At 39.1% G+C, this 15,898-nt stretch overlaps 1 protein-coding gene across 1 annotated transcript in view; it reads right to left on the bottom strand.

The window, feature by feature from the left end:
• LOC137294134 (medium-chain acyl-CoA ligase ACSF2, mitochondrial-like) overlaps positions 1–15,898 on the bottom strand; it is a 28,047-nt gene that overhangs the window by 4,866 nt on the left and 7,283 nt on the right. Inside the window, exons 3-15 of the mRNA XM_067825116.1 lie at positions 9,872–10,006; positions 7,826–7,876; positions 7,511–7,587; positions 7,046–7,087; positions 6,206–6,329; positions 5,457–5,552; positions 4,747–4,919; positions 3,871–3,962; positions 3,280–3,350; positions 2,919–3,026; positions 2,041–2,189; positions 1,535–1,682; positions 92–144 (exon numbers count right to left, since the gene is read on the bottom strand). Of these exons, the coding sequence (XP_067681217.1) occupies positions 92–144; positions 1,535–1,682; positions 2,041–2,189; positions 2,919–3,026; positions 3,280–3,350; positions 3,871–3,962; positions 4,747–4,919; positions 5,457–5,552; positions 6,206–6,329; positions 7,046–7,087; positions 7,511–7,587; positions 7,826–7,876; positions 9,872–10,006 (1,319 nt within the window). The remainder of the gene's footprint in view (positions 1–91; positions 145–1,534; positions 1,683–2,040; positions 2,190–2,918; positions 3,027–3,279; positions 3,351–3,870; positions 3,963–4,746; positions 4,920–5,456; positions 5,553–6,205; positions 6,330–7,045; positions 7,088–7,510; positions 7,588–7,825; positions 7,877–9,871; positions 10,007–15,898) is intronic.

Below are 15,898 nucleotides of genomic sequence, written 5' to 3'. Positions count from 1 at the left end.
TTATCAACGCGTACCTCATGGCGGTTTCAAGACATTACAGTATAGGAGAATAAACATTCAAAATATAGTGTCCGTGTTTTTAAGTACTTACATGACGCAAGCAACAATTGTTGCACCAAATTTGTCTTCGCTCAATCCTATGACCTGAAACGATAGAGTGAGTGAGTTTGGTTTTATGCCACTTTCAGCAATATCGAGCAATATAACGGCGGGGGACATGAGAAATGAGCTTCACACATTATACCCATGTGGGGAATCGAACCCGGGTCTTCTGCGTGACGAGCGAACCCTTCAACTACAAGGCAGCCCCACCGTCCCTGGAACGTTAGAAGAGTTTGAAAGCATAAATACCAGTGGCACTCGCGTATCTCCATGCGTGACTATCCAATATATTATATCTCAGTTGTTTTATGATGTACAATAACCCTGGGTCGGTGACAAGCTCTATGTCAGAAACGATGTCACCTCTCCATCCCCACTTTTATTCAGCCCAGACTATGTTTCTTTGCCTGTAATGTCATTTTAGAGTCTGGCTATTGAAGCGAATGGGGTCCAGTGTACTTATCATAAGACAATGGATGGGTAGTGTCCTAGATCATCGAGGATGGGTCTCTGCCTAAACCTGCAATGTTCATAGTGGAAAGACAAGACGTTTATCAGGGTAATTACCATGCCTTTTCCTTCATTGATTACCGAAAGGGTTTTCCTACTTTTATCAATCATGAAAATCGAACTATGGCGCTAACTTGGTTGGTGGTCCCTTGACAAGAGTCGTTTCTGATAGTAGTACTGAACAAGAGTACACTGAGGAAGTAGATTTTATGGATGCCAACTTCTTTGTTATGAGGAACACAACATTTCTGAGCATATCCTTGTTCCTTCGTCCTCTACCGGCAGCAGGAGTAAAGTTATATTCCGAAACGTTGTGTTACTTATAACAAGAAGTTGACATCATCTCTTCGTCTCTACCGGCAGCAGGAGTAAAGTTATATTCCGAAACGTTGTGTTACTTATAACAAGAAGTTGACATCATCTCTTCGTAATGTGTATCTTTTTAAACGCCATTCAAAGACCCCAGTAATGCATGAGTTTCTTTGAGTGGTTTTCAGAAATTAGTGTCATGTACATGAACGCGTTCTTGTGGATAAACAACATGCAGACATTTGTTTTAATAATACAGCAAGTCTAGGCTATCTATGATCTGTCTGTTGTACCAACCATCTTGACATATTCATTCTAGTTGTAGACTTCTTAAGGTGAAGGAACAAGTTTCAAGGATGATCAACTTCTTTATTTTCACAATGGCGACGTTTGGCGACTTCTTCCCAATAACGCCGACGTTAGTTTACCTTGATCATTTCATCATTACTGATCAAGCTAGAAAATAGCCTCTGCATGAAGACCATACATGATCATGGAAATCATAATGCTGATGTCAACTATCTGTCACATTCACCTTAACTACCAGTAATTCTACTCTAGCCAATGATCTCGATGTGGACTACCAATTATCTCTGACAGGTCACTTCTGTACCTTCACGTCCAGCACTTTCTCGTGTTGTCTCGCTGCAGCTTCTACAACTTCAGGGTAAACTACGTCGCCCTTTTTTTTGAACCTGATGCAGTCTGATTTACGACCAAGCACTTCGATATGACCAGTCGAATCCATCTTTCCAAGATCACTGAGCGAGACAAGAAGCATTCCTGTATTATCTAACACGTCAATCTACTGTCGGATATGGTTAACAAATTACCTCATCCGCCTCTCATTCCTCTTCACATAAGAATACTATGAATTTCAATCAGACACTTGTGTGTTGAATTTTAAGAGGCCTTGGCTACAAATATATTAAGCCGTCTATTCAACACAGTGTTTGAATAATGAACAAAGAACGGACGCACAGGGATCAAACTGCAGTGTTCGCAAACAACACACACAAACAGTATTTGGCGTGCGTATTTTGACACAACCATGCATGACTGTAGTTAATGTGCTTAATATCTCTGCATTACAAACAGTATCCTATTCAAACGGATTACCCCGAGTGGAACCAGTTCCGTGCGTCAACGACCCGCTTGGTATTTGTGGAACTGCTATGATAGCCGTTAAACAGTGGCCAGCCTCGGAAGCTCAGTTCTCCTGTGGTATTGATCGGGAGGATGTCACCATCATCACTTAACACCTTAACCTACAAGCACAATTGGAACAAATCATATGGATATTTTTTTTTGTGTGTGTAAAAGTGAGATGTGGTACATGGACGGTACAAGAATACGCAAGTCATACGGGTGGATTGTCACTGTTGCTAGTGAGTGAGTATATACGCGACGTAAGCAATATTTCACCAATATTACTACACCAGAAATGGGCTTCACAAGTTGTAACCATGTGGGAAGTCAAACTCGTGTCTTTAGTCTTACGAGCGGACGCATTAATGATAAGGCCATGCTGCGGCAATTTTGCAATATTACTTGCCACAGAAGAAGATGCCTGCTTAAATAAAACTTTATAACGCGCTCTTACACAGCAAAATCAATGAACCTGCCGTCGTCCCTCTTTGTTGTGGTGCAGTGATACAAGGTTGCCTGGTGAGATTCATATTTGGTATCACCTGTGAAGATAGAACTGACCTTCACCAACCGTAATAGGCGACTGGCGGGATCGGGTTTTGATTACCCTCCCTGATTTGGTTAACACGTGTCATCGTATCCCACTTGTATGGATCGATGCTCGTGATGTTGATCACTGGATTGTCTGGCCCAGATTCGATAATCAACATGTAGCTGGAATATTGCTGAGAATAAACGTCATATAGGTAGAATATTGAGTGCGTCGTTAAACACCGACCAAGGGAACAACTTATCTGCTGACTGCTGAGAACTATTCGGTGGTATTTTGTCACAGACATCATATATACCTCGACATGCGGCATAGCGTAACCCGCAGAGGTTATGAACTGCTCCTTTGTCGTCATGTCTGGTGATGTAGTGGTCGCTGTCAGAAACTCGGTTGCCCCGAAACCTACCTGAACAGAACGTTATACATAATGAAACTTCCTCAACATTATATAATGGCGATAACATCCTTTTATTGCATTCTTTATTGATAATGAGTAACGCCAGTTTGTTCCAGAACCTGGACATCACAACTTTGATCGGACTTTAGATGATGCGTTTGTATTTATTTCATTCTTCTTGATGAGTACTTCAAATATCATTATTATATGTATGGAACATATATAATCACACTCAATATAAGAGAAATGTAATTCAACGTACGACGAAATCCGAATATTCTTCTGCTATTATTCGTCGAACCTTTTGGCTTACAGCTTGAGTAACAAGTAAACCTACAACAAAAATAGTTCCTCTTGGTACAAAATTGCAACGTTTAAAGTAAAATATAAAAAGTGGAAAAAATCAGAAAAAATGGTCGCGCTATAGAAGGTTTTTCATTTTAACTGAACAACATACGAAGGGATGGTCTTTCCTGAGAAACAATCATTTTCATTTTTTTCTGTATATGTTTTGTAATAGTGTAATGAAAATGAATTTACAGTGAATCTAGTTTTACTGTTAGTTTTACTATTGTATTAATATCACACCGGGGGACACCATAGCAGGCAAGACTTACTAACTCTGAAGCCTCATTGAAAACAACAACAAAAAAGATATCATCCACAACAGTCCACGTCCTCATGGTTTTCAAATATGAAACTACTGACAAAAGGCAAGCATTATGGAATGTTTTAAGAAAGGCTAATTTTCTGCAGAATAAAATTCGTTCAATAAAACAATTCACGCTGTAAATACAGTGTGTAATGTCAGAGTATAGTGTTTGAAAAGAAATGGGATGACAGGAAGAGTTACCCGCACGGAGCGACGACAGACTGGTTCGTGAGGCTGCAGCTTGCTTCAGCAAACCAACAATCCAGAACGGCATCAAAGATAACGTTGTGATCCTAAACCCATTGTCAAATGTAAATACACCTCATTTGGTCATGATTGTCCCCATAACTGGACAGTGATAGCGACAATAGAATAGGTGATCTGGATGAAGATTACTCCCAGGTATTGATGGACTGACCAGTATATATGTGGATGCGAACAGGTGATCTGGATGATGATCACTCCTAGGTATTGATGGACTGACCAGTATATGTGGATGAGAACAGGTGATATGGATGAAGATTACTCCTACCTACTGAAGGACTGCCAGTGTGTGGATGGAATAGGTTATCTGCTTGAAGATTAATCCTACCGTCTGATGGACTGATCAGTCCTTGTGGATGCGAATAAGTGATCTGAGTAAGAGAACTCCTTCATATTGGATGAACTGCCACGTACGTGTGGACTTCAACAGTCACAACATTCATTTACTCCACTCGTTGAACGTAGTATTCAACGTCGCCATTACCAAAAAGAGAACCACGGTTGTTTTTCCTTGTTGAACTTTTACTCAGGGAAAACAACGGAAAATAAGGGATGACATGAAAGCCCAAGTGTTCCCTTATATTTTCCCAGGTTTCTTCACAAGATTTGTAACGCATAGCTCGTGAAGAAACCTGAAAAAAATTAAAGTACTTTCATGTCATCCCTTATATCTTCCTCTCAGTATATCTTTCCACCTAGTGCAGTGATCTACATTCTTTGGGGTGACGGTGCAAACAACCACGTCAGCAATTAAGTATTACAATTCAGTCTTCGTCTTATACATTCTTTGTATTTCAGAAAGACAGTACACACTTCTCTTGTTCAATAATCTCCTTGAGTCTCTGTACACCCTCATCTGTGTAATCTACACTGCTCGGCAGCATGACGCCCACGTGGTCAAGTCTCCAGTGGAACAAAATGGCCAGGGCCTGGCTGACCGGAAGTAAGTCATCGTTAATAGCGTTGAGCCATGCTTCGACCTGCGGCTGAAATATAGCAGAGCAACAAGTATGAGGTGAAATACTAATTGGCGGATCTAGAGGTGGTTCAGAGGGTTCGCGACCATGCCACTCTACGTTTCCGTTATGTATAATTATCCACATGGTTGTATAGACATGTCCCTCTTTTGACCTGATACAAAACTTCATGTACTAAAGCCTGTTTGTGGACGAGTTATGCATGTTTGAAAATAATACAATATTTTCACAGCGGATTCCTGGGTTATGCGTTTCTTTTTTTGATAGTATACTTTGAGGGGGCGAATACCTCCATTTCAGACGACGTAATAGTTTCCACCTCGCAGTGCTAAGAACAGATTTCTGGCTTATGCGTTTCTTTTTTTGATAGTATACTTTGAGGGGGCGAATACCTCCATTTCAGACGACGTAATAGTTTCCACCTCGCAGTGCTAAGTACAGATTTCTGGCTTATGCGTTTCTTTTTTTGATAGTATACTTTGAGGGGGCGAATACCTCCATTTCAGACGACGTAATAGTTTCAACCTCGCAGTGCTAAGAACAAACCTTCTTCTTGGGATTCTTTCTGATGATGGAGAACTTAGCAAAATTAACCAAAGCATGATGCCCATGATACACAAGTTTCGGTTGTCCTGTCGTTCCCTGAAACATGCAAATTATTCTTGTATAAAGTTTGTAAAGGTACCGACCGGTGCAGATCCGGGTTAGAAATGGTCTTCAGTAACCCATGCTTGTCGTAAAAGGCGAATACACTTGTCGTAAGAGGCGACTATGGGGATCGGGTGGTCAACCTCGCTGACTTGGCTGGCCCCATGTCATCGTAACCCAATTACGTAGATCGATGCTCGTGACGTTAATCACAGGATTGTTTGATCCAGACGCGATTATTTGCAGACCACGTTTTGGAATATTGCTGAGTGCGGCATAAAACTAAACTCACTCGCTCACTCTCTGTAAAGATGACCATTGACAGACGGTGGTCTGGTTTAAGTACATCCCGAACAAGAGAGGACATAAGCAGGATGCTGCCGATATAATGTATCTTTATCAATGTGCATCTGATAGCTATACATGCATGTGCACCACAGTTGAAGAGTCACCTTCAGTCATAATAGATTCTTAGCCGAATCTGGGTCGATTTGAATCTTGTCCCGTCCATATCGAGAGCCATGACGATATTATGTGTAAATATTATTTGTACTTTTGATAACGTACACATATATAAAGCCATACATTTAATATCATGAAGCTATGTACTGAAGGTGTGATAAATGAGGAAATTTGAAGATACATACAGATGAGGCCAATATCCACGCATTATCGTCGAGGGAAATATGACGTTTGTATGATTGTAACTGTTCATCTGTCACGGCCTCTCCATTCTTTAATAGCTCCTTGAGGCTACATAAATTTGCCGGTCTGAAATATGGGCGGTAGCATAAGAAATGTGCACAATACGACCAACAATAATCCATTTGTTGAGACTTAGGGTAGCAACATCGAAACAACAAAACAATCTTATAAACTTAGTAACACCTATCTACATTAGTTCAGCGTTCGGAACGCCATGTAGCATATAATGTTTGCAGGTGGCTCATGGGACCTAGCGGTTAAAGCACTCGATTGTCACACCAAAGACCCTCGATTCCTCACATGAGTACAATGTGAGAACCTAGTATCTGGTGTCCACCTCCGTGATGTTACTGGAAAGTTGCCGAAAGCGGCGTAAAACTAAATTCACTCACTCACTGCTCATGTTGCAGTCGAAATCGTGCAACTGACCCAGCTTTCCGCTAATATCTTGGAAGGATTTTGATCTTGAACTGAACCACATCCAAACACGATTGTCCATATTTTTGGAAGGTAACACGGGCCACGTGTGTGCTGGGAGGTTTCGGAAAAGAGTTTCCGTCCTATATACTCAGATCTAGTTGAATTAGGAATGTTTTACCCTTTTTGTAAACAGAGACATTAACAAATTGAATTGTGTCTGATCAATACCGTCCCAATGCATACATTCATATGTGTCAAGATCAAAGTCAGTCAAGACAACTCTTGCAAAAAGATGTCAAAACTGTTTACAATTAATCTTGAACACAGGGAAAATTATTTATAACGACGTTATTGATACCCACGTATTGTTACTGTCAAATGAAACACAGAAACAGTCCCAGCTCCTGAAAAGGTGGAAAAGATACCAATAAACTGGATGTCGTACCTCTCCTAAAATTCTATAGTACATTGTTATATATATTATGGTTTCGGTATAAGACATACTAGTACCTAACTATAGAGAATACCCAACCTTGTTATAACCCACCGTTATGTCACTAGAAGATTAATGTGTCGAGGTATCTCTCCATTCATTGAATAGGAATGGTAAGATACTTCTCATGAGGCATGCGAGGGGATCAACATGTATCAGTTCGTGAAACGTGGGTAGGTATTCTACTAATGAACCGCAGACCGCCAACAAAAACAAATCTTGATTTTCGATTTTTAGGATCCTGCACACCCAAGGGACGGAAATCTGCACTGAAAAGAAACAGGGAGGATATACATTTGCATTTTCAAAAGTGAAGCAAACTGGATAGACATACCTATCAGGAATATTCCCAATAGCTTCTTCAACAGTCGAGATCTCCTTCTTTCCACAAATGAGCAGTTTAGGTTTTACCTGTGGAGGAGAATTGCACAGAAACATAGTTTGAACGTAGGCTATCAACATGGCATTGCGTTACACATTTAATATATAATGTTCTGTTGCACGACCTGTTTCATTTGCTGTTACCTTAAGAGATTTATAATATACCTTTAAGTGCAAGGGTTGTATTGAAGAGACACCTTAGAGTGGAAACGGTGGAACATTGACGACATATATGCTTAAACTCTTTAGTGGAAGCCGCGTCACTTACGGTGTTAATCAGCCGAGCCAGTTCTACCGCTTTCGGTGCATAGAGAAAGCCCTGATAAGGAAACATGATTACGATAAGTTAGACACTCGAAGCCATTTTCTAATGAGTATGCATATTTCTTTCAAAAACGTATTTCTTTGTCTTTAATGAGATTTAGAACAGGTATCCATAGTTTAGCTATTGCGACGGGCGGTTGGCTTGATAAAACAAATGACGAGAGAATGTGTCAAGTATGTACTCCATCTGCATGGTAGATGATATCATTATGAACTCAGCCAAATTAAAATTTTACACCTGTTTTACGGTCGCCAGTTTGAATATTGGTACTTCTCGGAGACGTCTACCCAGCGCATCCCAGACGTGTTCGATGGGATTCAAGGTTTAGAGACTTTAACGGCCACTCCATGACACTGATGCCCGCGTTCCGGAGGAAATTCTTTATCAAGCTTGCCGTGTGAAGTCTGGCTCTATCGTTTTGAAAGCCCAGGCCTGGGGCATGAGCAGCCTTGAATTGTAAAAGCTCCGTAGTTAGCACTTGATCACGATATCCTGCAGTATATTGCTTCCTTGGATAAAGAAGCAGTCGGGAAGGGACATGCCCTCAAAAGACACCCGAAACCGTAACACTTCCGGCTCCGAATCTGTCCGCTTCCTGTACAAAACAGTGGACATGACGTTCGCCAGATCTCCTCCACACTCTGATCCTGCCATCAGCGAATCGTAGAGCGAATATGGGTTTATCAGTAAAGACATCAGTCTTTCACTGCCTCTGAGCCCAGCTCAAGTGCCGCTGACGTCGGTGTTAGGGTGTCAAAATGGGACCACGATATGGCCTCCATACATGAAGGTGAGCGGCCATGGGACAGTTCATTTCTGGTGGATGTTACAGAGACAAATCGTTTTCGAAGGTGAACGCAATATTGCGGTCTTCTGCTGGTGACGTCACATGTGTCTGGCAAGACAGGGACGGTCAGTTGTGGAACCCGATAATTGCAGCCATGTCCGTACATAATGGATTGTCTGGCGACTGTATAGCATCACCCTCGCAACGTCAGAGACGGACGTACCCGTGTATAGCATGCAAACGTCACGTTCATGCTGAACATTTGGCAGTCGTGGCATTGAAATTCATCATTTCAATTTAAAACCTTTTTTCCAGGTTTGCCACTCTCCCGTGCGTACGTGAGCACAAAAGCACGTGTCTCGTGTGGTCACGTGACAAATGGCTCGTGAAAACACACTTTTGGTTCAAAACTCGTTTGCATGTGCTACAGATCGTTGGACGAGAGCACTGATGTGCGCCATGTCGTCTCTGACAATGACGTCACCCTCTTCACCGTCAATATTCATTACAACTGTCAGTTATCAAATTTATCATTCTCAACAAATTTATGAAAATTAGTGACTTTTTTTAATTTGACCGAGCATATTTTCCATTGCAAAGCAATAGATACGTAGAGGACACTATAGTTACCTACTCAACTTACCACACTTCCTAATAAACAAAGTTTACGCAATTATTATCTGCAAAAACATCTCGAGGAATGGTGCCATTTATACAAATATAAGATACATCTATGATATGATCTCTTGTAAGCGAAAGACGTCGAGATGTTGTTTTGTTTTGTCTGTCTGCCATCTCGAATGTGTCTATATCTATCTATCTATCTATCTATCTATCTATTATCTATATAATTATCTATCTATCCATATCTATATCTAAGCCGTGAAGATGGTGATGGCACAAGGGCATAAGTCGTCAAGATGACGACTTATGCCCTTGTGCCATCAAGGCAATTTATTCGAATAAAGGTTTGAAATTGGAATGGGAAATATTATTTCACGTTTCGTCATATTGCATCTCATACCCGATCCTTTTGTGTCATAGAATAACACATGGCACGCTATACAGTGTAATTAAATTTGCTCACATGTCATCTTTAAATAGCGGCAATAAATAAGACCTATTTTCAGAGTCAGTAGGCACTTTAAAGATTGATTGTTCATTCGTCTTATTAGTTATTGTGCTGCATGTGACATACTTACGTTAAAAAACACTGCTCCTATAGCGAACACTGCATGCATAATGGGGTAGAAATCGATGGTATCTAACCCGACACAAAACACCACATCGCCCTTCACAACACCTTCCGATATCAAGCCTTTGGAAAATGAGTTTGCCTTCAACAGAGGACATCATTCACGAAATGCATCACATATAAATGAATTCATGATACATATACCGTAGAAAAATTAAATAAGGCTAAATAAAAAGGTGACATGTTTCTCGGGCACTGGCGCGTCAAAATAATTTCTTTTTTGTGACACGTGCTAAACTTTCCAAGCTGTATTTCTGAGAGAGAGAAAAAAGAATGTGTTCCTCCCTCATCACTTTTTTCTATCAAAAAATAAAAAATAGTTCTGCCGCTCTCGTCACTTTTGAAAAATTGTGCCTGAGAAACATTAATTTTTTTATGCAGCCTAATACTATTTAATAATATTCCGTCTCATGAACTGTCACGTACTGGCGTTGTAATTCCTTTGGAGTACTTGATCTGTAAACTCAGTTAAGTGCAGAATGTAGGTGGTTTTCTATTTTACCTTTCATATGGATGGTTTGGTTGTTCGGATTTTTTATGAATTTACTGTCTCAACGAGACAATGGACGTAAAGTGCCATTCTCATTTTGCGTTGACTTCACAAACAATACAAGTAATGTCATATATTCTTTGTTTACGGAGAGCGCAATGCTTTGAAAAATAGCATCCACGGTGTCGTTACTGACACAGGGATTGATAACCACAGTTATGGCGTGTTGTCATTGTATTTGTATCACCACTGCTCGTGCCGCCTTTTAGATGTATTCACACTTTCAACTTGTATAATTGACAAGTAAAAAACTATCATTTGCATTTTGTGCTTAGTTTATGTCCAAAAAGTACATGTAATAGCATACAGTCTTTGTTTAATGGAGAGAGCAATACTTAGAAAAGCAACATACACGGTGCCGATAGTGACACAGAGATTACTACAGGAGTGTTAGTCAGGGATTGTTTATCTTACACCGAGTTGTAGGACAGGTGCGAACATCACCTGACAGATGCATAATCGTACATAGTTGTACCATCGTTAGTGACACCATTGGTGCATATATTTTACGTCTTGTATGGCTGCTGTAAAATACTTCGGCTTTGTGATTCGGTGAAAGTGTAAACTAAGATCAATGATTATTTATTCAACAATCTGAAAAATAACGTTTCGATAAAAACGTTGGGTGATATGACTAGCAGGGAAACCCTATCTAATCATCACCTTCAACCTTTACCCTACAACAGTGTGTGGACCTGAGCCGAAACGTCTGTAAAACACACAAAAAATCTTGCTATCAATATAATTGTCTACTTTGGACTTACAACAAGGAGAATCGTGATTCATGAGCAGCAGACTAACACGTCACAATTTAATTCTGGACTCACAAAAGTCCAGAAACTCTCAGCACTGTGGCCACTCTCTCACAAGGCATTTGGCAAAATTAAACAGGCAGCTGTTATGTATATGTGCTAAGGATGAAAAAATGAAAACATTTTTTCTCGAAAACTCAAAATTTAAACTCGCTCGCCCATGGGCGAACAGTGACCAATGGGTAGGCCCATGGGCGAAAGTGTTTAATTTCATCCATAATAAATGTTTTGGAGGTTGTAAATGAATGAAAAAATGTTAATAAGTATCACGACACAAATTTCAGCTTGTTGTGACTTGACTCTGCTAACTGACAGCGATTTAAACAAATCTCGCCCATGGGTGAAAAACATATTGGCCCATGGACGAGAATAATTAATGTCATTGAAACTACATGTTTATTTTCAGGCTTTGCAGTTTTTCAATAAATGAACGTGTATTTATTAGTGTCGTGACACGAAATTAAACTTATTTTGACTTAATTAGGCTAATTTAGAGTGATTTTTCAAAAAATCTCGCCCATGGGCGAAAACCATTTGGCCCATGGGTGAGAATATTTACTTTTACTCAAAATACACCTTTTCCCATGTTTTGGAGGTTGTGAATGGATGAAAGTATGTTCATAAGTATCATGTCACAAAATTCAACTCATTTTGAATTAATTCCGTTAATTTAGAGCTATTTAACAAAATCTCACCCATGGGCGAAAAATATTTTGGCCCATGGGCAAGAATATTTCCTTTTACCCCAAACACATCTTTTCCAATATTTGGAGGATGTAAATGAATGAAAGTACATTTATGAGTATCATGACAGAAATTTCAACTCATTTTGACTTAATTCCTCTAAATGAGAGCAATTTTGAAAACTCTCGCCCATGGGAGAAAGACATTTTGGCCCATGGGCGAGAATATTTGCCTTCACGCAAAATACATCTTTTCCTGTGGTTTGGAGGTTGTAAATGAATGAGGATATATTTATGAGTATCATGGCACAAAATCCAACTCATTATAACTTAATTCTGCTAATTGAGACCGATTTTCACAAAACATCTCGCCCATGGGCGAAAAACATTGGGCCCATGAGCGAGAATATTTCCTTTTCACTTCAAATACATCTTTTCTAATGTTTTGGAGGATGTAAATGAATGAAAGTACCATTGTGAGTATCATGACACCAAATTCAACTGATTTTGACTTACTTTTGCGAATTCAGGAAGATTTTTAAAAAATATGCCAGAATAATCACTTTTACTCAAAATACATCTTTTCCTGTGTTTTGGAGGTTGTAAATGAATGAGGATATATTTGTAAGTATCAAGGTGCAAAATTCAACTCATTTTGACTTAATTCCGCTAATTTGTAACAAGTACAAGAATCTGGACTTCCACTTAAATTTTCATAGTTTTTTTTATTGTCTTGGAGGTTGTAAATATATGAATAAGTGTGTTTATAAGTATCATGACAAAAAAAATGAAATCATACCGGTCTTAATTCGACTAATCTCGCTCGTGGACGAAAATATTTTCGTTTGCTTGTTTTCTTTATTTTGCAAACATATGGTTTAAAAATAGATGAAATTCTAATGAGAATTCAGTTTAATTTCGTGAGTTTAGTTTTATGTCGCACTGAGTAATATCCCAGCAATATGGCGGCGGTTTGTAGATAATCGACTTTGGATTAGACCATCCAGTGATCAACAGCATGAGCATCGACCTGCACAATTGGGAACTGATGACATGTGTCAATCAAGTCAGCGAGCCTGACCACCCGATCCCGTTAGTCGCCTCTTATGACAAGCATAGTCGCCTTTTGTGGCAAGCATGGGTTGTTGAAGCCCTTTACTTCCAGCAACATATACAGTACACTTAGAATACTAAGCCTTGAGATTCTTTTGAATTTAGGTATTCTATAAATATAACAAAATTCAACCTATATCTATGAAGTTGAAGTTATTTGTGAAAGCCCTAATCAAGAGTGACCAAACTCCAGTGACTATGCTGGGACACATTAATAAACGGTGTTGTGAGATCTTTAAACTGTATTGAAATATGTCTTGTCAATTCCACTGACATTCACCAAATGTACCTACCTAGTAGTTTTAAGTGTACTTACCCAGTTTAGCATGTTTCGCTTTAATAGTGTGGTCTCCATTTTTAGTAATTCCCGTTTGCCCGTCCCAGTTTTTCTTCGTCCGAGGTTTTATGGGGTATTCTCCTATTTGTCAGACCAGAAATAATCTACAACAGGGGTAGGTCGCTCGCTTGTTTTCTTTACCATTTGTACTAATTTTATGCGCCTCGTCATGCTCCAATGCACACAATGACCTGATTCGTTTCCATCGCAACTTAGGCTGCGTTTAACAGTACTTCAGTCAGTTTACTGTATCAGTCGAAATCTTACAATGAATGAATGAATGAAGAGCAAGAAGTATATGTGAATGAATGAAAGAAATAATAAAAGAAAGAAGTGCATATGTGAATGAATGAGAAAGATATAATAAAAGAAAGAAGTACATATGTGAATGAATGAAAGAATAAATGATACACCACGGCCATCCCTTCCAAAACATGCTAAAAAACGCAAAACTATCGTTAGATCACATGTGTTAACATCAGCTTGTTATTGTCTCCCTGGTCAGACGTAACAATTGTCAGACAGGTTAAAACAACAAACTATCTGGTTGACTGCACAGCGGCCTGTTGACGTAGTATACCCACATCACCTACTTTTCCTGCGTAACCTTCATCTACATCACCACCCTTAATATATTGACCAGAGAGCACAGAAGGCCCTATAGCTGTAACCACTGAACCGTGGCGTCTCTGTGCTCCCAAGTTCCCAAGTGGGGGTGTCCTTTTCTACCTATTCCATTAATCTTTAAAACATCTAACAAGCTCAACGCATGTATCTTTTTATTAAAAAGTGATGTTATACATAAACATAAGAGTATTTTTTAATGTATTATTCAGTTGATATATTATTATTTCATGATACATATATGTACAATATTTTGCTTTGATTCTGTAACTACCCACATTATGACATTGAGACCATTCTGATTTATCGAGTAAAATACGATTGTATAGTTTTGAGTTTGAATCTTGGCATATATTACCGGTTTGCCACTTTTGCACTCTACCTTTTTAAATGGGGCGTGCATATTTTGGTGGTTTTTAGTATTCCATCTATTCATTTGGATTTATTAATTTATTTGTTTTTGTTTTTGTTTTTGTTTTTGTTTTGTTTTGTTTTGTTTTGTTTTGTTTTGTTTTGTTTTGTTTTGTTTTGTTTTTACTGCTAGTGGGCCTGTTAGTCTGCTTTGATAACTGTAAATATATTCTGACGTTTGATGAGCGGAACATGAAATGTTGTTATCATGTATGTTATGTAATTATATTATTGGTATGGAGCGGCATTGATATGTATGTTTATGCTTGCCAATCCAGTCCCGATTACTTGAGGAGATTAGTTTAAACTATAGATTAACGTATCCATACTATTAGTGTGTAATCATTATATCGGGCTTATCAAGATTGACTTTGCGTTTACTTTTCTACTTTTTTAATAAATTTGCACTATTTTTGCTACACTCGAAAAGATTTACTTTGGCTTTCGTGATTGTGGTCTCTAAGTATTTTAGAAATTATGTTGTTTAGAGAACTGGAACTGTTGATCTGCAGTCTTTCAAAATTCATTTTCACGAGATATATTCTCCCTTTTTACCATTTGTCAAAATGAACATATAACCGTTTACATAGAGGTATCTTCCCGTAAAATTAGTAGGACGAAACGTGAAGCATAGCAGCGCATTTGCCATAACTGAAGTTGTTAAAATGATCCTGAAAACTGTCATTTCCAACGTTCACCTTGCAAGCAATTTCATCAAGAAACTAAATAACTCATTACTAATGGAAGGGGTGAACTGAAAGCCCATTTTATTAACTGAAGTCACTGATTGAACTCGCTAACATCGAGAAAGGAAATCTCGAATTGATTGTTTTATAAGGCGTCGAGCTGACCAGTTGGTTTTGTTGTTGTGTATAAACCTCCTTTGCAAGAACTCAGTCAAGCATACCTGCTTTGTCCTTTTGCAAGACCTGCACATATTAGTCTTTGAAAGACATTGACATTTATGTGCATGTGCTCTGGAAAACCTTGTCCGGCACGATATTCCTTCCAATTTAATTATTGTGTGCATGCTGCATTTCAATTTTGGAAATGTGCTTAAAACATATTTTGATTCTCAAAGAATGTGGTTCGTTTGGCCAGCAAAATATTGCTTTGATTAACACTTCACCAGTACTATACAATATTACAGAATACACAAAACCGGATACACAAAAACGACAAATTATAGCATTGTGATTAGGGGTATATGGGGTTATAGGAGTCCCTTTTTATCCACCGAGACAAGTTCTACACGTCCTGGTGGGGTGTGGATTCGGGGGAGGGGGTAACGGAGGAGATGACCAAGACTCACGCACTCCATACGCTATCATGGTCTTCCTTACTGCTTGAAGATGGACCTTTTCTCACTGTGGTCTATGAACGGAAAAGAACTTATTCACTGTGAAAACCAGTAAAAATAGTTGAATCCGTCCACGATTTTATC

The sequence above is a fragment of the Haliotis asinina genome, chromosome 1 (assembly GCF_037392515.1).
Source record: "Haliotis asinina isolate JCU_RB_2024 chromosome 1, JCU_Hal_asi_v2, whole genome shotgun sequence".
Taxonomy (NCBI): domain Eukaryota; kingdom Metazoa; phylum Mollusca; class Gastropoda; order Lepetellida; family Haliotidae; genus Haliotis; species Haliotis asinina.
Note: the sequence above shows the minus strand (reverse complement) of the source record. Positions and strands in the feature narration are given on the sequence as shown.